Below are 21,198 nucleotides of genomic sequence, written 5' to 3'. Positions count from 1 at the left end.
ATTGTCTAGTCTAGTCTATAGTCTAGTCTATAGTCTAGTCTATAGTCTAGTCTATAGTCTAGTCTATAGTCTAGTCTATAGTCTAGTCTATAGTCTAGTCTATAGTCTAGTCTATAGTCTAGTCTATTGTCTAGTCTATAGTCTAGTCTATAGTCTAGTCTATAGTCTAGTCTATAGTCTAGTCTATAGTCTAGTCTATAGTCTAGTCTATAGTCTAGTCTATAGTCTATTCTATAGTCTAGTCTATAGTCTAGTCTAGTCTATAGTTTAGTCTATAGTCTAGTTTAGTCTATAGCCTAGTCTAGTCTATAGTCTAATCTATAGTCTAGTCTATAGTCTAGTCTATAGTCTAGTCTATAGTCTAGCCCATAGTCTAGTCTATTGTCTAGTCTATAGCCTAGTCTATAGTCTAGTCTATAGTCTAGTCTATAGTCTAGTCTATAGTATAGTCTATAGTTTAGTCTATAGTATAGTCTATAGTCTAGTCTACAGTCTAGTCTATAGTCTAGTCTATAGTCTAGTCTATAGTCTAATCTATAGTCTAGTCTATAGTCTAATCTATAGTCTAGTCTATAGTCTATAGTTTAGTCTATAGTATAGTCTATAGTCTAGTCTACAGTCTAGTCTATAGTCTAGTCTATAGTCTAGTCTATAGTCTAGTCTATAGTCTAGTCTATAGTCTAGTCTATAGTCTAGTCTATAGTCTAGTCTATAGTCTAGTCTATAGTCTAGTCTATAGTCTAGTCTATAGTCTAGTCTATAGTCTAGTCTATAGTCTAGTCTATAGTCTAGTCTATAGTCTAGTTTATAGTCTAGTCTATAGTCTAGTCAATAGTCTAGTCTATAGTCTAGTCAATAGTCTAGTCTATAGTCTAGTCTATAGTCTAGTCTATAGTCTAGTGTATAGTCTAGTCTATAGTCTAGTCCATAGTCTAGTCTATAGTCTAGTCTATAGTCTAGTCTATAGTCTTGTCTATTGTCTAGTCTATACTATAGCCCATAGTCTATACTCTAGCCTATAGTCTAATCTATAGTCTAGTCTATAGTATAGTCTAGTCTAGTTTATAGTCTAGTCTAAATTTTTCTGTTTTTATTTTTTATAGAAAAATTTCCTTTTAGAAATTTTATCATTTTTATAGAAAAATTTAGAAAATTTGTCTTTTTTGCATAACATTATCCTTTCTTATTTTGTTATTTATATTTTCATAAAAATTTCTTCTAATTAAAATATCCATTTAGATACTCTTTGAAAATTTTTCTATTTTATTGGAATATTTCTAACGAAAAAAACCAACATTATAATATAAACATTTTAGTACCTTAGGATTTCATTATAACAGGAAAAACGGAAAATTACATTAATCCCACTGTTTAGTTTCCAAAATGTATTCACCATCAGGTGAAACATAATCCTTAATAGGTGGTGTAGCAACGGGACCCTTGACTGTAATGGGTAATAGAGACATATCTGGTTGTATGGCCTCTTGATATAATTCTTCTGATTCCAAACGTAATTCCTGCAAAGCTTTACGTTGTGATTGCATTAAACGATCAATAATTTGAAAATCTTGTATTTTCTGCTCATGCTTGTAACGGGCCCATTGTTTATTCAAATGGGCTCTGTGCTCTAGTTCGGTTTCTGTTAGAGGAGCTAATTTGCGGGCACGTTGTCTGAAGAGTAATATATTTTACATTAAAAGTTTTAGAAAAGAAAATTTGTCTATTTAACTCACTTTTGTTCATCAATCAAATCTAAGGGAACCTCAAGTTCTTCCACCGGCTTCAATTGCCTGGCATTCTTTTCCAAACGTCTAATTTGTTTTTCCAATTTCTTCTTACGTCTGTCTTCACGTTGTTTAATAATTTGTGGATCCAATTTCTTCTTTTTCTTCAATGGTTCAGCACACAAGACCGGTGTGGAGTGCAGCCAGGCATTGGGTTGTCTCAGCACTGCTGTTGTTTGTAATGTTAATCTAAATATAAATGTTTTCTTTTTTCAGTGAAATAGTAGGATTTACATTAATAAAACTTACCTTGAGAATGCATTTAATAATGACATGTTTTTTAATTTATTAATTTTCAATTAAAATCTCCCAAAACTAACAATTTTCGTTTTTTTTGGATTAAAAAAGCATTGTCAAAATTTTGACAACCCGTTTGCATAACACTAGTCAGCTGTTGTGAAAAATTCACCTCATGTTGTTTTAAGTAGAATGTTGCCAGACATTTGCTTAAAAGGACGAAACCGTTATTATTTAAAATGCGTATTGTGTTTACTTGGATTGAATGACAAATTTTAATTACAAGGACGACATTTGAACTATTTTCCTTTAGGTAGCCGATTTACCGAATATTTGATAAAAATAGTCGACTTCGACCATTTTTTTTTAAACTTGATTGTTCGAAAGTTGATTACTATAAACCCAATTCTAATGAACCTATAAAAACTATTCTATTTATTTAGTATATTCTATAGCCTATCCTATAGTCTAGTCTATAGCCTGGAATATAGTCTAGTCAATAGCCCGCACTAGTCTAGTATATAACCTAAACTATAGTTTAGTCTATAGTCTATTCAACAGTCAAGTCTATAGTATTGTATATAGTCTTGTATTTAGTCTAGTCTACAGTCTAGTATATAGTCTAATCTATAGTTCAGTCTATAGTCTAGTCTATAGTCTAGTTTATAGTCTAGTCTATAGTCTGGTCTATAGTCTAGTCTATAGTCTAGTCTATAGTCTAGTCTATAGTCTAGTCTATAGTCTAGTCTATAGTCTAGTCTATAGTCTAGTCTATAGTCTAGTCTATAGTCTAGTCTATAGTCTAGTCTATAGTCTAGTCTATAGTCTAGTCTATAGTCTAGTCTATAGTCTAGTCTATAGTCTAGTCTATAGTCTAGTCTATAGTCTAGTCTATAGTCTAGTCTATAGTCTAGTGTTAAGTCTAGTCCACAGTCTGGACTATGTTATAGTCTAAAGTCTGAACTATAGTTTAGTCTATAGTCTGTCCTTAAGTCTAGTACATATATATAGTCTGGACTTTAATATGGTATATAGTGTAGTCGTTTTTTACAGATAGTCAATTTGCCGAATCTTTGATCAAATTAGTCAATTTTGACTTTTTATGACAAAAAATTGATTCCAAAACCCCAAAAAAAGGCTCCCATAAAAGGTACCTTTTTATGCAACACTGCAGTTGTTTTGTCAAAGAAATAACCCTTTTCAAGGATGGAAAATTAGTTTTTCAGTATCAAAAATATTTTAAATTGAAAGTTCTATATATAAATAATCCTATTGAACACTGATAATAATCATTATTTATCTCCATTTTCGCTTGGTTATTTTATTAAGAAAGGAATTAGTAAGCGAAGTTGCTTTTCAATTTTCTATTATAGAAATAAAACTTCAAATTATTGCTGCTGTGAAAGTTTTGTGTAAAAAAAGAATAGTATATTATAATTCCTACTGAAATACCTTTAAAATGACATCAAAACTTCTGCGATCTGATCTGTATTTTAGAAATTATTTGCAATTTTAGTCGTTTAGGTTTGTAGAGGAGTTTCTTCAAATATACCTATTTTCGAATGTATAACTTTATACATCTCTGCTGTGTTGGTTTTCTTCAACTGTGTTTGACAACGCGCGAATTACGCCATTTCTATAGCTTACTCTTTCACACATAATATTTAAGCGCCGGTATTATACGAGGGAAAGAGACCAAATGTTAAACATTGTTTTGACAAAAAAAGTTGCGGCACATTTCAGTTGTGTTTTTTTATCGCAAAAAAATATTTTTGCATTCCATTGCAAAAATTTTGTGAATACAGTTGAAGTAAAAAAGTGAATCGTTGCAGGAAAAAAGTTAATAATTAATAAAATAATTAAATAAATAAAAAGAAAACTATAAAACTTGTTAACCCAGGTAAGTTAAAAATGTTTTATTATTATACCGGGGCAACTAAAAAAACAGGAATTGTGTAAGAAATGATTTTATTTTTGCTAAACTTTTTATACTCGATAAAGTAAATGGGGAAGCTCGTTGCAGGCAGAATTTCAATTGCAAATACTGATGATGTCTACGGACTGAATACTCGATTTATTTTGTGTATTTAAGTTGAATGAACTTTTTGTGGCTTGTTTTATTTAATTTCTGCTACAAGTACTTGTTTATTTATTATAAAATTATTATGTATTAAATATATTTATGTATTAACCAAGGGGATTACTGCATTAACAGGGAAAATGTTTAACAGAAAAAAGCACAAAAAGAAACCAAACAGTTTACAGTGTGTGTCATTAGTTTTATTTTGCGCCATTTCTTTTAGTGTTAAAATTTTATTAATGAAATTTTAAAATAAGGTTGCCAGTTCTTTTGCTAAATTTTACTATAGTTTTGTATTGAAAATTTTGATATGTAGTTTACTAGTATACCGATTTAAAAGTAATTTTTTTTAACATTTTTGCTAAATCATATGTCAGTACAAAGAAACCATGCATGCATGTAAATTAAATAAATAAAATGAGTTTTTTATTTTCATATTATAATTTTCACATTCTACCTACATATTTACTTTAATGTTATTGAACTTTTGTTGTATTTTTTTTCTCTTGGTAATTGTTATAATATGTATTAATGTCCCTTGCATATTTATTTTTTGCGTTAAACACGTTTTGATCTCTTCTTAAATTCCATTTATTTGAAATAAACTCATTTGACATTATTCCATTTTTTTTTGGAGAAACATACATACAATATGCATGTATTTACATTTCAACGATCGAAGACTTGTGGTATTAACCCTTTGATGTTTACATTTAAATTAAGTTGTTTTCAATTTAAAATTATGTTGAAATATTAATTATGAAAACTCTATAAAAAGGGTTTCCCATTCTAAATGTCAAAATGCAATAATGTATATATACATATATATTCGACCTCATACTTTTGTAGAAATCCATTTGTCACAAGATCAGCTTTGTATTTTGATGGTTCTCCATTAGGGTTCTCCTTTTTAAGAAAAATCCCAATGCGTCCAGCATGACTACCAAATTTGCAGAGACCATTAATGACCGATACCAGATTACTTAGTTCTAATCTTTGAATACGAAGAAGGTAGGTTCCAGCAGTTTGCTCGGAAAGTCTCTAACTACCTTTTTTACTTACCATTTGGGATCACGCCTAGCCACCGACTGCTTAGGTGGTCCTACGAATATGTCAATAGTCACCCCTTAGACAAAAAGCTCAAGTTTGCTTACAAAGGAGACACTAAAGTGACGAGTGTCCTTACCCTCATTTACAAAAAGTACATTCGTGACGAATGACGAATTTGAGCTAATCGGGTGGTTACGCGTTTTTCGGATGCATTGACTCATTGTCGAACTGCTGGGTAGTTCAACGTAATCGCCCTTACTAGACCAACGGAATAGCAGATGTCTATGATCTGTATTTTTATTGCAGGTAGTTGAACTCCACAAAATTGATTGAAAGACGTCCGGCAATGATGTACAAGTCTAGATATACACGAAAATAATTTTTTAACGGAAATGGGGATTCTTTCAGTAACAATCAACGGCATTTTGTGGACTGGCGTTTCATTTGCCAGTTAAAGTCAATCTGACAGCAGTGCATATTGCCATTTGTTTGGCTAGAATATATAATATAAACAATGCCTTTGTGGAAGTTCTTAGGGTATTGGTAATGAGATATGCAAAAGATTTCTTGTCTGTATGAAGCCTTTTTAAGCTCATGTCACCAGACAACTACCCCATACAGCATTATTGGTTTAATAACAGCCTTAATAGCCAATTAACATTTGTTGTGTTGATACTCCAGCATGTTCCATTGGTCTTTCTGCAAATATATAGCGTCGTTATGGCTTTTGATTGTGTTATCCAAAAGCTTAAATACGTCGCCATTAAACCGAGAAATATGTAATACAAGTTCCGTTTTGCGGATTTACACTAAAACCACGGTAAAAGTTCCATGAGATCATTATTTTAAGAGATTGTTCTAATTTTTGAGACAATGTTTCGCCAGTTACTGCTACCGCTAAATTATCGGCATAGGGAACCGTATAGTTCTACTAATTGACCATTAATGGCCATACTCCATAACAGTGGGAATAGTGCGCCATCCTGTGGAGTACCTCGTATTCGATGTTGAGAAAAAGTATTCACCAATCGAGATCCTTATGTAGATATCGATTATCCATTCCAAAGTTTTTAGCAGAAAGGATGCAAGACTGAGTAGACTTTCGCTTTAGGAATAAAGAACACAATACGCTTGGTCCAAGAGTGACTTTTATATACATAGCCATGAAACAGCAAGATCTATATTGTATTGTAGATCTGCAGGGATCACAAATCGGTACGTATATTTCAGTAAACACTGCATTTTGAGAGAATTTACTTAGTTGACGCTCCTATGGAGAGACGACCGTGAAAGTGAGTGTTCCGGAGAAGCTCTAAGATCTCCAGACTACCTAATGTTCAACTGCCGTCCACTATCTAAATGTTGCTAGGGATAGAAGAAGATTATGATAGATATCGATTATCCTTTCGATTTTTTTAGCAGAAAGGACGCAAGGCTGATTAGTCTTTCGCTTAAGGAATAAATATCACACTACACTTGGTGCAAGAGAGTCCGGCTTTATATATTTTACGTAGCCATGTAACATCAAGATCTATATTGTACTGAAGATCTTCAGGGATCACCAATCGGTATAGGTATTTCCGTATACTCTGCATTTTTGGGAGAATTTACTTAGTTCTCTCTCTCTCTCTCTCTTCTATGGAGATACAACCGGGAAAGTGAATGTTCAGGAGGAACTTTAAGGTGTCCAGACTACCATAGTTTCAACCGCCGTCCATTATTTGTATGTAGCTAGGGAAAGAAGGGGATTATACAGAAGGCTTTTCAAGATTTTCGTTTCGCTCTGAGTTCTTAAATTTATTTATATTAGAGATTAGTTTCCTGATATCTAAGTCTTGTTAAAAGATCTACGGAGACCTTAAGGTCCACTTTGATTCACATCGTAGAATGTTAAGATCCAAAGATAGAGAAACAAAAAGAACCTAAATGAAAAGAGGAGTGAGGAATGGGGTTCCCAAGGGTTTATAACCCATATAGACGTTTTGCCGAGGTTAGTTTCTTTAATTTGTTTCTCAAACTCTTTTCTTAATTATTTTTAAATAAAACAACTCTTCTTAATTTAGCTTTAAATGAAATTTATTTCAGTTTTTATTCAAAAGATAATTTTAAACATATTTCTTGGTTTTGTTTTCTTAATTTTGTTTTTGGTTTTTTATTTATTTCTTAAGGCAAAGCGTTTACATAAAAATACATTTCTTTAATTTAATATTAATATAATTTTTCCATTTGTTGTTTTGTTATATTAAATATTTCATGTAAATAATGTGTAATTTAAAAGCAATAAAAGCATTGCAATTTTAGTTTTTTATGTAATTTCCATAATATTGATTATAATTTGTAATAATTAAAATCAAAAATATAAATGAAGTTAAAAAACTGATTTGAAATTAAAACTGTTCGATTTAGTAGTAAAAAACAATAAACAATATTTAAATAATTAATAACATTTATTTGTTTATTCTTTTTTTTTCTTATTGGTGTATTTTGTATATAGAATTTATACTTAAGCTTAATTAAGTTTTTTTTATTTTTTTATTTTATTTAACATATTTTCATTTAAGGATTATGTAAATTTATTTATGTTTTATTAAACACAGTGAATAGTTAAGTTTGTTTTTTTTTGGTTTTATAATTTAAGAGAGTACGAGTAGTAATAATAAGTATTATTTAGTGATAAAATAGATTTTCTTTTTATTTTGTTTTTCTTTAGAAAATGAAGGCCATTTGATTTTTTTCTTTTTTGACAATTTTGTGTGAGGGGTTTTTGTTTTCTTCTTAATAAATTTAAGCTTGTTTAACAAAAATAAATTTAGAGCTTTAAGCAAACATAAGTATTCTAATAACTAGAGAATAGTTAATACATACAGATATAAATATATTTATATTTAGTATAGAAAAGGCAAAAAAATTTACTATAAATATAACATTTCTTAGGGAGTTTGAGAGATTATTTTGGGAAATTAATGTTATCTTAAGTTAAATTTTTGTATTTTACTTTCTTGTGTCATTTTCTTTGTATTTTTTATAACGGAGGCTTAAAACAAAATTTATATTCAAGGCATTTTTTTTTTGTATTTGATTAAGTGATTGGTTGTTATGAAAATGAAATTGTAAAACATTCGATTGATAGAAAAAATTAAATGAATTTCTGGGTATTAATGGAGGAAATTTAGTCAATTACATTTAAGTCGCTTTTATCATTGTATTAACATTTAGGTGGTAATTTGTAATTTCCTATAAGAAAAGTAGATTTGTTTCTGGTAAGTTGTATTAGAAAAATTGATCTATTTCAAATCACTTTTCTATCAAAAAAGTTGATCTGTTTCAGACATCTTTTGTATCGAAAAAGTTGATTTGTTTCAGATTACTTTTCTATAGGAAAAGTTGAACTATTTCAGATTACTTTCCTATAGGAAAAGTTGAGCTGTTTCAAATCACTTTTCTATAGGAAAAGTTGAGCTGTTTCAGATCACTTTTCTATAGGAAAAGTTAAGCTTTTTCAGATAAGGTTTTAATAGGAAAAGTTAAGCTGTTTCAAATCACTTTTCTATAAGAAAAGGTGAACTGTTTCAGATCACTTTTCTATAGGAAAAGTTGAGCTGTTTCAGATCACTTTTCTATAGGAAAAGTTGAGCTGTTTCAGATCACTATTCTATAGGAAAAGATGAGCTGTTTCAGATCACTTTTCTATAGGAAAAGTTGAGCTGTTTCAGATCACTTTTCTATAGGAAAAGTTGAGCTGTTTCAGATCACTTTTCTATAGGAAAAGTTGAGCTGTTTCAGATCACTTTTCTATAGAAAAAGTTGATTTGTTTCAGATCACTTTTCTATCAAAAAAGCTGATCTGTTTCAAATCACTTTTCTATAGGAAAAGTTGAGCTGTTTCAGATCACTTTTCTATAGGAAAAGTTGAGCTTTTTTTAGATCACTTTTCTATAGAAAAGTTGATCTGTTTCAGCTAACTTTTCTATAGGAATAGCTGATCTGTTTCAGATCACTTTTCTATAGAAAAGTTGATCTGTTTTAGCTAACTTTTCTATAGGAATAGTTGATCTGTTTCAGATCACTTTTCTATAGGAATAGTTGATCTGTTTCAGATCACTTTTCTATAGAAAAGTTGAGCTGTTTCAGATCACTTTTCTATAGAAAAGTTGATCTGTTTCAGCTATCTTTTCTATAGGAATGGTTGATCTGTTTCAGATCACTTTTCTATAGTAAAAGATTACTTTTCTATAGTAAAAGTTCATCAGTTTCAGATCATTGTAGAGATTTTATTGAAACATTAAAATAATCGAAATGTTGACAAATTTTATAAAATGCTTTTGTTTATTTTAACCCAATTTTTATCAAGGAGTCAAGATAGTATTGCAAATGAATGATAAATTTATAATAAATATACATATTATCCAAAAGTTAATTAAGCATAAATTGGTTCTGTTCTGTGTTTTTTTTTGTTATATACTTTGTTTTTGTTTAATTATACATAAATTTTAGATTTCTAATTGATGCAATATTTCATAATTTATATAATTAAAAATGCTTATATTTCTTTCTTTTTGTTTTCAAAAACTAATTTTGTATAAAATACTTTTTTTTGTTTTTTCCTTTAATTTGCTATTGAAAAGTGTTTAAATTTTTTTACAATATAATTACTATTTTTAGTATCAGGCTACTTTTTATTTAAATCTTGTGTTTTGTTGCCATTTTTTGGTTTTTCATAATTTGTTCTACAAGTACTGCTTAATACAATTTTAATTTATTCAACAATTTTTGTTTTAAAAGCTTAAATTTATTCCCATTTTTTTTTTTGTTTGTTTTTAGTTTATTTTCAAGGTACTTTTATTTCAAACTTTAATTATGAATTGGTTTTCAGAAGAAAAATACTAAAACAAAAATAAGCTACAAACTTAATTGGAAAAATACTTGTTTAATAAAAAATATACATTTTATATTAAAGTATTACAATAAGTTTTTTGTTTGTTTGTTGTTAGGTACCGTGTTAATTATGAAATATTGTTTTTAATACTAACTTGTAAAGGGTTTATTTAATTTGACCTAAATCATTAAAGTGGAAAAGGGATTATAACGCATTATTTTCGATAACAATATCCAAAGTACAGAGGTTATAGCACATAATACCACACCACCCCAGCCCAAATCTAAACTCCAAGAAGTTAAAAATATACGGGCTCCCAAAAGTGGTTTGGCCATTATGGCTGGACCACCCGGTCTGGCCACTATACCATCTACTGTGCCATCATAGTCACTATCCAACATGGGTCGACCTTGTTGTCTTTTAAAATGTATTATCATTAGAGTAAATAAAGCAAATAAGGCTAAAAGTAAATAAATTGTTTTTAGTAAATATTAATACCTAAATAAAAAGGAATAAATTATAACATTTACCTGCCAGTAAATACATAACACCTGTTATCAATATGGCGCTTATTTGTCTTTGACAAACACCAAAGGCTCCCACTAAAGCAGCACTGCCCAATATTATCAGACACACTAATGAGCAGGATATTGACAAATTTTGCATTCCTGTAAATGAGAAATTTAATAATAATTATAAATTTGTTTTTAAATTTCTTTTAAAGAAAGTTTTTGTAAAACATTGAGAAAAACTGGCTTAAAATTAAGCTTTTTTTTTGTAACAAAAGGGAAATGTGTACTAAAAGCATAGAGTGTAGTGTGTAGAGAATTTTATTTTTCAATAACTTTTTTGCATGAGTTTGTATAATTCAAATGAGTTATAATGTTTTATTAATTATGAATATATATTATATAGAATTGTGAAAATTTCTTTTAAAATAGCAATTAGCAAACTTAAATTAAAAAAAGCGTTGCAATAAAGTTTAAACATTTAATATAAAATTGTATAGTTGTTAAGATAAAGATTGCATAAATTGAAATTATAATGAAATTTGCGTTATAGTGATATCTTATAGTTTTAATTTGATTTATGTTACTGTTCCGCCGCTCCGTTCCAGACAATATTTCCATAGGAAACTTGCTCTGTTCACGATAACTGGCCTGCAAGACAACTTTTCTATAGGAAAAGTTGCTGTGTTTCAAACAACATTTTTATAGGAAAAGTTGCTTTGCTTCAGACAACTTTTCTGTAGGAAAAGTTGCTCTGTTTTAGAAGAAAAGGTTGCTCTGTTTTTGACAACTTTTCTATAGAAAAATTTTCTCTGTTTTAGACACCTTTTTGTACTAAAAGATGCTCTGTTTAAGACAACTTTTCTATAACAAAAGTTGCTCTGTTTCTGACAATTTTCTATTGAAAAAGTTGCTCTGTTTCAGACAATTTTCTATAGGAAAAGTTGCTCTGTTTTAAACAACTTTTCTATACAAAAAGTTGCTCTGTTTCAGACAACTTTTCTATAGAAAAAGTTGCTCTGTTTCAGACAATTTTTCTATAGGCAAAGTTGATCTGTTTGGAGAACTTTTCTATAGGAAAAATTGGTCTGTTTCAGACAACTTTTCTATAGGACAACTTATCTATAGAAAAAGTTGATCTGTGTGATATAACTATCTATAGAAAAAGTTGCTCTGTTTCAGACAACTTATAGAAAAAGTTGCTCTTTTTCAGACAACTTTTTTTTATAGGAAAAGTTGATCTGTTGCAGACAACTTTTCTATAGGAAAAGTGGCCCTTTTTCAGACAACTTTTCTATAGGAAAAGTTGATCTGTTGCAGACAACTTTTCTATTGGAATCTGATTGATCTGTTTCAAACAACTTTTCTATAGGAATAGTTGCACTGTTTCAAACAACTTTTCTATAGGAAAAGTTGTTCTGTTTCAGACAACTTTTCTATAGGAAAAGTATCTCTCTTTCAGACAAAATTTTTATATGAAAAGTTGCTCTGTTTCAGACAACTTTTCTATAGGAAAATTTGGTCTGTTTCAGACAACTTTTCTATAGGAATAGTTGCTCTGTTTCAACATAGGAAAAGTTGGTCTCTTTCAGACAACTTTTCTATAGGAAAAGTCACTCTGTTTCAGAAAACTTTTCTTTAGGAAATGTTGCTGTGTTTCTGACAACTTTTCTATAGGAAAACTTGCTCGGTTTCAGACTACTTTTCCATATGAAAAGTATCTCTCTTTTAGACAACATTTCTATAGGAAAAGTTGCTCTGTTTGAGGTAACTTTTCATACAACATTTCTATAGGAGAAGTTGCTCTGTTACAGGTAATTTTTATGTAGGAAAAGTTGCTCTGTTTCAGACAACTTTTCTACAGGTAAAGTTGCTGTATTTCAGACAACTTCTCTATTGGAAAAGTTGATGTGTTTCAGATAACTTTACTATAGTAAAAGTAGCTGTGTTTCAGGCATCTTCCTCTATATACAGATGTCAAAAAAGTAAAACATCCATTTCCAATATTCACATAAATACAAAAATTCTGTTCATTTCCTTTCTTTTCCACAAACAAATATAAGCAGTACAATTTAACAAGGCTCTACTTGTTCTTTGTCCAACAAGGTCACTTATTATTTGATTGTCATTAACATGACATGACAATGAAATCTCCAAAATGAAAAAAAAAAAAAAAAAAAAAAAAACAATACTTAAATCCAATTTTACATAAAATCTGAAATTAACATTCATATCTATACTTTTAAACAAGATTTTTTTTAAACATTTTTGGTATTGTAACTACAAAAACATTGTTGACCATAGATTAATTGGTTTCATAATTGATGTTTTAACCATTATTCCTCCAATATGTTTCATTTCCTTTGAACATTGACATTTAACAAACTGTTCTGTCACTCAATGTATAATCAAAATGCTTGTTTAACATGACAACAAACTGTATTATTTTGTCTTAAAAGCCTTTTAATTGCATGTATGTATTACCCCCTGCATATGTGTGCTGATGATGATGTTTTTGGATATTGAACCGGGGTAATTATACTAATGAACAAGAAGTTTATAGCATAGAGCGAAATTTTGTTTTGTAATGACAACCCAAAAATGTTGTAAGGATAAGTAAAATTTTAAATTTTGTTTTATAAAGCGTTTTAGATCTAAAATTACAAGAGTTTTTTTAAAAATTTCTTAAAACTTAAATTTTCTTTAACAATTTAATCTTAACCTTAAAATTCTCTTTTTAAACAAAGTTCTCTAGTCAAAGCAGTACCTAGTTACATTTGACATACAACACAATCTAATTGTATTAAGTAAGCTTAAGAGAAAGATTTATTTAAGTTGTAAATAACATACATTGAATTACTAAAAGACACACATAGTAAATCTCACCACAAAGCTATCTCTCTCTCTCTGTTAAGTTTAACAAATCTAAAGCAATTTAATAAAGTGTATAAAGTATTTAAATCTACTTATGATACTTTTAAGAAGTTTAATTCATAAAAACAAATTTCAATTTTATTTTATACTTAATTCTTGTTGTTGTTGTCATTTAAAATACAAGATATTTTGATTAAGCAAAAAAGCAAGAACGAAGACGACATGATAAGGAAACAGTTCAGTTTTTAATAGTGGCTACAATTTCCACAAGATTACAAATGCAATTTAAGTCTTTACATTTATTTAACATTTTAAATATATTTTACTATACAAATTACTATTAAAATGAGCCTCAACGGATGTGCACATTTTAAAAACACATGCTTTTTGAGGACACGTTGGATTGTACGTAAAAGACGACAAGTAATGCTGTTAAATTTTTATCCATTGCCAACGTGCAAAAGGGAAACGGAAATGACCTTGTTTAAAATAATATAAAATGTTTATAGAATTTTTGCTTTAAAACAATGTAGTCTGGTGTTAAATGTTAAATATACCTTTTATAAACATTCCTTTCATTTTTATCATTTGTTAATTTATTTACAATTAAAATACTTTTAACTTTTAATTCACTTATTTTCTTTATAGGAAAAGTTAATGTGTAAAGGACAACTTTTCTATGGAAAATGTTGCAGACAATTTTTCTATAGAAATAGTTGCTTTGCTTTAGTCAGTATTTCTGTAGGGGAGTGCTACTCTACTCGGCAACTTTTTAGACAATAAAAGCTGCTTTGTTATAGACAAGTTTTCTATAGGAGAAGTTGCTTGTTTCAGAGAAGTTTTCTATAGGAGAAGTTGCTCTGTTTCAGACAAGTTTTCTATAGGAAAAGTTGCTCTGCTTCAGACAACTTTTTTATAGGAAAAGTTGCTCTTCTTCAGAAAACATTTCTATAGGAAAAGTTGCTCTGTTTCAGACTATTCTTATGCTCTGTTTCAGACAACTTTTCTATAGGAAAAGTTGCTCTGTTTCAGACAACTTTTCTATAGGAAAAGTTGCACTGTTTGAGACAACTTTTCTATAGGAAAAGTTGCTCTTCTTCAGACAACTTTTTTATAGGAAAAGTTGCTCTTCTTCAGAAAACTTTTCTATAGGAAAAGTTGCTCTGGTTCAGAAAACTTTTCTATAGGAAAAGTTGCTCTGCTTTTGGCGACTTTTCTATAGGAAAAGTTGCTCTTCTTCAGAAAACTTTTCTATAGGAAAAGTTGCTCTGTTTCAGATAACTTTTCTATAGGAAAAGTTGCCCTGCTTTTGGCGACTTTTCTATAGGAAAAGTTGCTTTTTTTCAAACTACTTTTCTATAGTATAAGCAGCTCTATTTTTGACAGCTATTCAGACTATTCTTATGCTCTGTTTCAGGTAACTTTTCTATAGGAAAAGTTGCTCTGTTTCAGGTAACTTTTCTATAGGAAAAGTTGCTCTGTTTCAGGTAACTTTTCTATAGGAAAAGTTGCTCTGTTTCATGTAACTTTTCTATAGGAAAAGTTGCTCTGTTTCAGACAACTTTTCTATAGGAAAAATTGCTCTGTTTTAGACAACTTTTCTATAGGAAAAATTGCTCTGTTTCAGACAACTTTTCTATAGGAAAAGATGCTCTGTTTCAGACAACTTCTCTGTAGAGAAAGGTGCTCTATTTCAAACGACTTTTATATAGGTAAAGCATGTTTAATTCAGACAACGTTTCTGTAGGAAAAGTTGCTCTGGTTCAGAAAACGTTTCTCTAGGAAAAGTTGCTCTGCTTTTGGCGACTTTTCTATAGGAAAAGTTGCTCTTTTTCTGACAACTTTTCTATAGGTAAAGTTCTATTTTAGAGAACTTTTCTATAGAAAAAGTTGCTCTGTTTCAGACAACTTTTCTATAGGAAAAGTTGCTCTGTTTCATACAACTTTTCTATAGGAAACTATAGTATAAGCAGCTCTATTTTAGACAGCTTTTCTTTAGGAAAAGTTGCTCTGCTTCGGACGACTATTCTATAGGAAAAGTTCCTCTGTTTCTGACAGGGAAAAGTTGCTCTGTTTCATACAACTTTTCTATAGGAAAAGTAGCTCAGACAACTTTTCTATAATAAAAGTTTATCTCTTTCAGGCAACATTTCTATAGGAAAACTTGATTTGTTTTAAACAACCTCTCTATAGGAAAAGTTGGTCGTTCCGGTGTTAAGAACAAATTTTCGTGGGAATGTCCTTCGTTTTCTCAATATTTTTGTTTGTTTTTTCTACCTGTATCTAGTTATTTACCATTTGTTTATTTATTTGTAATTGAAATATTTTCATTAACTAAAAACACATTTAAGAACTTCTTAATTGTAATTTACACAAATTTTGAAATTAACTAAATGCGTGCGAGTTTGTGTAAATGATGATGTATATGGGGAATTAAATAAAAAACAAAAGTTTTTTTATATATATATATAAAAAAAAAAACGAAATAAAACTGATGCCAAACTTTTAACTTTTCTACGTGTTTAAAAGAGAATTCTTACTTATTTTTTGTAATTTGGTTTTTATTTTATATAGTACAGAGTTAATTATAAAATTTGTGTATTTGTTTTAATTAAAGTCAAGGCGAAAAAGAAACGCATAATAAAACAAGCCAAATTAATGAATAGACAAAGACAGATAAAGAAAGCAATTGCATGCAACTTGATTTTGTTAAAAGAATAAAATAAATAATTTAAATTAGTTTAGTTTTTAAATTTTTTTGGATTTTGTTTTTTTTTTGGTTCTTAATTAAAACATGTTTTGATGAGAGTTTGCGGTACAACCTACGTGATTATTGCCTTCTGTTTAAAATAAATATTTATAATCCTTTAAGAGAAAGAGATGTTGATAGATTTTTTTTTTTTTTTGTTTAAATATTTATAGTTTGGTGTTTTAGTTTCTTTACAATTCCACTTTAGGATACATGTAATAAAATGTGTTAAGAAAATATGTTAATTTAATAGATTTTCTAAATATTTCTTTATCTTTAATTTTAGCTAATTTGTTATCACATAAAAAAAGAAATCTACAACAACACAAACATGCCAACCGAAGAACAGACTGTTGCCAAAACCTCTGAAGAGACAACTGCACCCACTACCACGGAGACACTCTCCACCGAAGCCATAGTCGAACAGGAACGATCCGAAAAGATTTTAAAAGCTAAAGAACTTTACAGTCATGGTTCACGTAACTTCCTGGTTAAATCCTTTGCCGAGGCAGCTGATGAACTAAGTCAAGTTTGTGCTCTCTATGAAGAATTATATGGCGAATTATCCGATGAATTGGGTATGCCCTATTTACTCTATGCCAAATCTCTTATAGCTTTGGCTTTAGATGAAAACAAAGTTATCGATGTACCCGATGAGGAAGAAGATGACGATGAGGAAGATGAAGAAGATAATGGTGCTGAAGCTGCAGCCGAAACAACAAATGGCAAAGCTAAAGAGGCGGCAGCTGCTGCCGGTACAAATGGCACTAAATTGGAGAGTATAAAAGAAGATGCTGCTGATACTACGGCAGCAGAAGAGGTAGATAAAAAGAAAGAGGTAGTAGAGGAAGAGGAAAAGAAGGAAGATAAACCAGAAAAAATGGAAGAGGAATCAGAAGTTACCAGTACTGAAGATACTAAAACCGAGAAGAAGGAGGAGGGTCCAGAAGAGAAAAAGACCACAAATGGAGAAGCAAATGGCTCGGCAGAAAAGGCACAAACCTCGATTGCCATTGATGATGGTGAAAAACCATCAACATCGAATGGTGATGCTGGTGGAGAGGAAGATGATGAAGAAAATGAAGCGGTGAGTTAAGAGGAACTTTTAAACATTTTTTTTGAAAAATTCAAAATTCAATAAATTGTGAAAATGAGAAATTTCAGCAAAATTTTCACTAAGTGAAATTTTTCACCAAAATTTTAAGTAAAAAATTTCACTAAAATTTTAAAAGAAAAATTTCAATAAAATTTTAAGTGAAAAATTTCACTAAAATTTTAAGTGAAAAATTTCACTAAAATTTTAAATGAAAAATTTCACTAAAATTTTAAGTGAAAAATTTCACTAAAGTTTTAAGTGAAAAATTTCACAAAAATTTTAAGTGAAAAATTTGACTAAAATTTTATGTGAAAATATTTCACTAAATTTTTAAGTAAAAATTTCACTAAAATTTTAATTGAAAAATTTCGATAAAATTTTTAATTAAAAATTTCACTAAAATTTTAAGGAAAAATTTCACTAAAATTTTAAGTGAAAAGTTTTACTAAAGTTTTAAATGAAAAATTTCACTAAAAATTAATTGAACAAAATTCATTTTAATGAAAAACTTCTCTCAAATATAAAAAATAACTGAATTTAGTGAAATATTTTCGTGAAAAAGTATTCTTTTAATTTCACTGAAAATTTATGGTGAATTTTTGAAATTCACCCATTTTTAAATTTTAAAACTTTTTAACGAAAAAATTTTTTGTGAAAAATTCACTTAAATTTTTGTGAATAAATTTTCTAAAATTTTAAAAAAAATGTTTAGATTAACATTTTTAGATTTTTAGTGAAACTTTTCAAAAATATTTAGTGAAATATTTTCGAGATATTTCAGTGAAAAAATTTCACTTTTTTTTTTTGGTGAAAAAATATATTTTTTTTTATATTACTAAAATATTTATTGAAAAAAATTTTACCAATCTTTAAATTTATTACAATTTTTAGTGAAAAAAAAATTTCTAAAATTTTGGGTGAAACTTCACTAAAAATTCAAAAAAATATTTCGTAAAAAAAAATTATAAAAATTTTTAGTGAACAAATTTGGTGAAAACAATTCGCAAAACTTTTTAGTCAAAAATTTCGCTAAATTAAAAAAAAAAATTATTTTTACAAATTTCAATGAAATATTTTCGAGATATTTCAGTGAAAAAATTTCACTAATTTTTTTTGGTGGAAAAAATATTTTTTTTATATTACTAAAATATTTATTGAAAAAACAATTCACCAATCTTTAAATTTATTAAAATTTTTAGTGAAAACAATTTTCTAAAATTTTTGGTGAAAAATTCACTAAAATTTTTGTTGAAAAAAAAAAATTGTTAAAACTTTTGTCAAAAAAATCACTGAAAAAAAATTTCTACAATTTTTTGGTGAAAAATTCACTAAAAATTTTGGTGAAAAATTCACTAAAAATTTCGGTGAAAAATTCACTAAAAATTAAAAATTTTGATTAAAATTCAAAAAAATTTGGTGAAAAATTCACAAAAATTTGTGTGAAAATTCACTTAATTTTTAGTGAAAAATCACTAGAAAAATTTTAATTTTTTTTTTCACTAAAATTCTTCCTTTTAATATTTTCCAGGCCTCCAATCTACAATTAGCTTGGGAAATTCTTGAATTGGCTGCCAAAATCTTCTCCCGCCAGGGCGAACGTGGTCTACCCAATTTGGCTGAGGTACAAACCGAATTGGCTAATATTGAATTTGAAAATAACATTTTGGATTCAGCACGTGATGATTATGGTGAGTTGCGATACATAAGTTACAAAAAAGAGCTGTTTTTATACTCCATGCCTTTACTTCTTCTCTTCTTTTTAGAAAAAGCCTTAATTATTTACAAAGAATTGCCCAACAACTATCGCCGCGCTATGGCCGAAATACACTATAAAATCGGTTTAACATTTTTAATGCAACAGCAAAATAAAGAAGGTGCTGCTTCCTTAAAGGAGGCCTGTAATCTTATTGCAGGAGAAATTGAGGAAATTAAGAAATCAACAGAACTCACTGAAAAGGATAAGAATAATATACAAGATATGGAGGAAACAAAACAAGAAATAGAAGCAAAAATCACAGAAATTGAAGAAACACAAGCACAGGTAAGGGGATATTTTGAAAAGTTATAGTATTATTAACACATATTCATAAGAACCTTTATAACTTAAACATTATAGGAATGAACATTTGAATATTTTAGAAAATTTAGCTTAACCCTAGAAAACGCTATTAACAAATTGCCTTTAAACCTTGTACGTCAGCTGCATAATATTATTTTAAATTAATTAACATTGCTATAGAAGAAACTCATACATATTTCTTTAAATTCATAACATTTTATCATACTAATTGCAACAATATTACAACAAACCAGACAACGACAACTAAACAACTACTACATATACATACATATTTGTGTTGTGTGCATAGAAAAAGTCTATTAATTGTAATTTAATATTCATATCTTGTATTGTGTTTTGTTTTCTTTCTCTTTTTATTTTTTGAACAATTTCATTGCAGAATATTGCTGAAGTACGTGCTGCTTTAGATAGTTACATTAAACCACTCAGCAGTGGTGATGTAGATGCTGGCTCTTCAAAATCTGCAACAGCAGCAGCTGCCGCCGCCTCCTCGTTAACAACAGATGGTACTAGCTCTATGTCGTCATCATCAGCATCATCAGCTGCCATAATATCTTCGTCGAAACCTACCGATATTTCACATTTAATTAAGCGTAAAAAGCCAGAAGAGCCAACTTCAGAAGCCGAAGCTGCTGTTGCCTGTTCACCGGCCAAACGTCCTGCAGTTTAAATTATTTAGTTTTGTGTCTCTGTGTGTGTGTGTGTGTCTGTTTCTGTTTTCTTATATATTTTTTTTTTGTATTAATATTAATTTTCATTTGTATATTGAGCAAGAGAGAAGTAAAAAACAATATGGTATCTACACAATATGCTCATAAATTAACTGCATTCCAGTTGGGTGTGTGTGTAACACCATGTTAAAATGGCCCACTACTTTTACTTTTTCATTACCCTTTTAGTATCCTGTTTTTATTTTCTTTATCTCCTTAATATTATACATTTTCGGTTTCATTTAAAGTTTGTTGCTTTTAATTTCTATCTTAAACATCCTTAGAAAAAAAGAAAACTTATTTCTGATTTCCTTAACTAGGAGCAAAGTTGTTTTTTAACCCAATAAAACATTAAAATTTCCTTTAAGTAAAACTTGATTAACACCTCCCCCCCCCCCCTCTTTACTACCTCATATTAATCTTTGTTAACTGCCAGTGTCTGCTGCGTCCTACCATTAACAATTTCCTCTAATGACCTATTTGTGTTTTAATTTCTCTTCATTTTCAATAATTTCATTAAAATTATGGAAAAATATATTATAATTTTTTTAACTTGTATTTTGCTACTTAAACAGGCAGAAAGTGTTGTTTGTGTCCTGCTTTCATTTTTGTTTCTCTTATAATAATTATAATAAATTATTCATATTTTTATTCAAGCAAAATAATGCAAATTACTGCATCAACTTATTAAGTTGTAGTAGTGCATACATACATAAAATATTTTTACACAAATAGTTAATAAGCGTATAAAAAAAAATGAAAAATATTTAAATAAAGTTTTTTATTAAAAAAAAATCTTAACTAAAATCATCAATTTAATATTATCTCAAAGCACTGGACTGGATTGGACTAAAGGAGTGAACTGTATAAGAATGCAAATTAGGACTTTGAGGAATTGTTCGAGACTGAAACTCTAAACTGCTGGAATATGAGGAAAAACATTGAGGAATTGTTCGAGACGTAACTGAAACTCTAAACTGCTGGACTATGAGGATTATTTGCCAAGATAACGACAATCTAAAGAAGTGGACTTTTGAATGTAAAACTTGACAAATTCTTCAATTCCATCGTCTGAATGACGATGGATTAAAGACAAAATAAAGATTAGATCACAATCTACTAACTCCAAATCGAAGGGAATTTCTAAAAATTT

The 21,198-nt window shown here is 29.0% G+C and overlaps 3 protein-coding genes across 6 annotated transcripts in view; 1 reads left to right on the top strand and 2 right to left on the bottom strand.

The window, feature by feature from the left end:
* Positions 1-1,240: 1,240 nt before the first annotated feature.
* On the bottom strand, positions 1,241-2,173 carry LOC119606962 (39S ribosomal protein L40, mitochondrial). The gene is made up of 3 exons (XM_037960638.1): positions 2,034-2,173; positions 1,734-1,973; positions 1,241-1,671 (listed from the first exon to the last, which is right to left on the bottom strand). Exons 1-3 carry the CDS (start codon positions 2,057-2,059, stop codon positions 1,359-1,361), a joined length of 579 nt encoding a protein of 192 aa, XP_037816566.1. The 5' UTR covers positions 2,060-2,173; the 3' UTR covers positions 1,241-1,358.
* A 1,528-nt stretch (positions 2,174-3,701) lies between these two features.
* LOC119606956 (protein NASP homolog) lies at positions 3,702-20,208 on the top strand. The gene is made up of 5 exons (XM_037960630.1): positions 3,702-3,921; positions 16,446-17,246; positions 18,784-18,943; positions 19,019-19,296; positions 19,715-20,208. The coding sequence occupies exons 2-5, from the start codon at positions 16,491-16,493 to the stop codon at positions 20,003-20,005; spliced, it is 1,485 nt and encodes a 494-aa protein (XP_037816558.1). The 5' UTR covers positions 3,702-3,921; positions 16,446-16,490; the 3' UTR covers positions 20,006-20,208.
* Positions 9,287-21,198, bottom strand: part of LOC119606957 — an 82,178-nt gene continuing 70,266 nt past the window's right edge. For all 4 annotated transcript variants that reach the window (XM_037960632.1, XM_037960633.1, XM_037960634.1 and 1 more), the window contains 2 exons: positions 10,558-10,695; positions 9,287-10,487 (listed from right to left, as the gene is read on the bottom strand). In XM_037960632.1, coding sequence (XP_037816560.1) covers positions 10,207-10,487; positions 10,558-10,693 — 417 coding nt within the window. In that variant the 5' untranslated portion in view covers positions 10,694-10,695 and the 3' untranslated portion in view covers positions 9,287-10,206. The remainder of the gene's footprint in view (positions 10,488-10,557; positions 10,696-21,198) is intronic.

Source organism: Lucilia sericata, unplaced genomic scaffold, assembly GCF_015586225.1.
Source record: "Lucilia sericata isolate MDLA Ls3-8-SP2 unplaced genomic scaffold, ASM1558622v1 Contig000642F_arrow, whole genome shotgun sequence".
NCBI lineage: Eukaryota > Metazoa > Arthropoda > Insecta > Diptera > Calliphoridae > Lucilia > Lucilia sericata.
The sequence above is the reverse complement of the archived record's forward strand: the minus strand, read 5'-3'. Positions and strand labels throughout refer to the sequence as shown.

What these genes read in the sequence shown, in the direction of transcription:
- LOC119606962 (XM_037960638.1), bottom strand. Translation starts at nt 2,059, where the DNA reads ATGTCATTATTAAATGCATTCTCAAG. An exon ending in TTATTAAATGCATTCTCAAG is followed by an intron (nt 1,974 to 2,033) that starts GTAAGTTTTATT and finishes ATTTATATTTAG; the next exon opens with ATTAACATTACAAACAACAG. An exon ending in GATTTGATTGATGAACAAAA is followed by an intron (nt 1,672 to 1,733) that starts GTGAGTTAAATA and finishes ATTACTCTTCAG; the next exon opens with ACAACGTGCCCGCAAATTAG.
- LOC119606956 (XM_037960630.1), top strand. Translation starts at nt 16,491, where the DNA reads ATGCCAACCGAAGAACAGACTGTTGCCAAAACCTCTGAAGAGACAACT. An exon ending in TTCAGCACGTGATGATTATG is followed by an intron (nt 18,944 to 19,018) that starts GTGAGTTGCGAT and finishes TCTTCTTTTTAG; the next exon opens with AAAAAGCCTTAATTATTTAC. An exon ending in TTGAAGAAACACAAGCACAG is followed by an intron (nt 19,297 to 19,714) that starts GTAAGGGGATAT and finishes ATTTCATTGCAG; the next exon opens with AATATTGCTGAAGTACGTGC.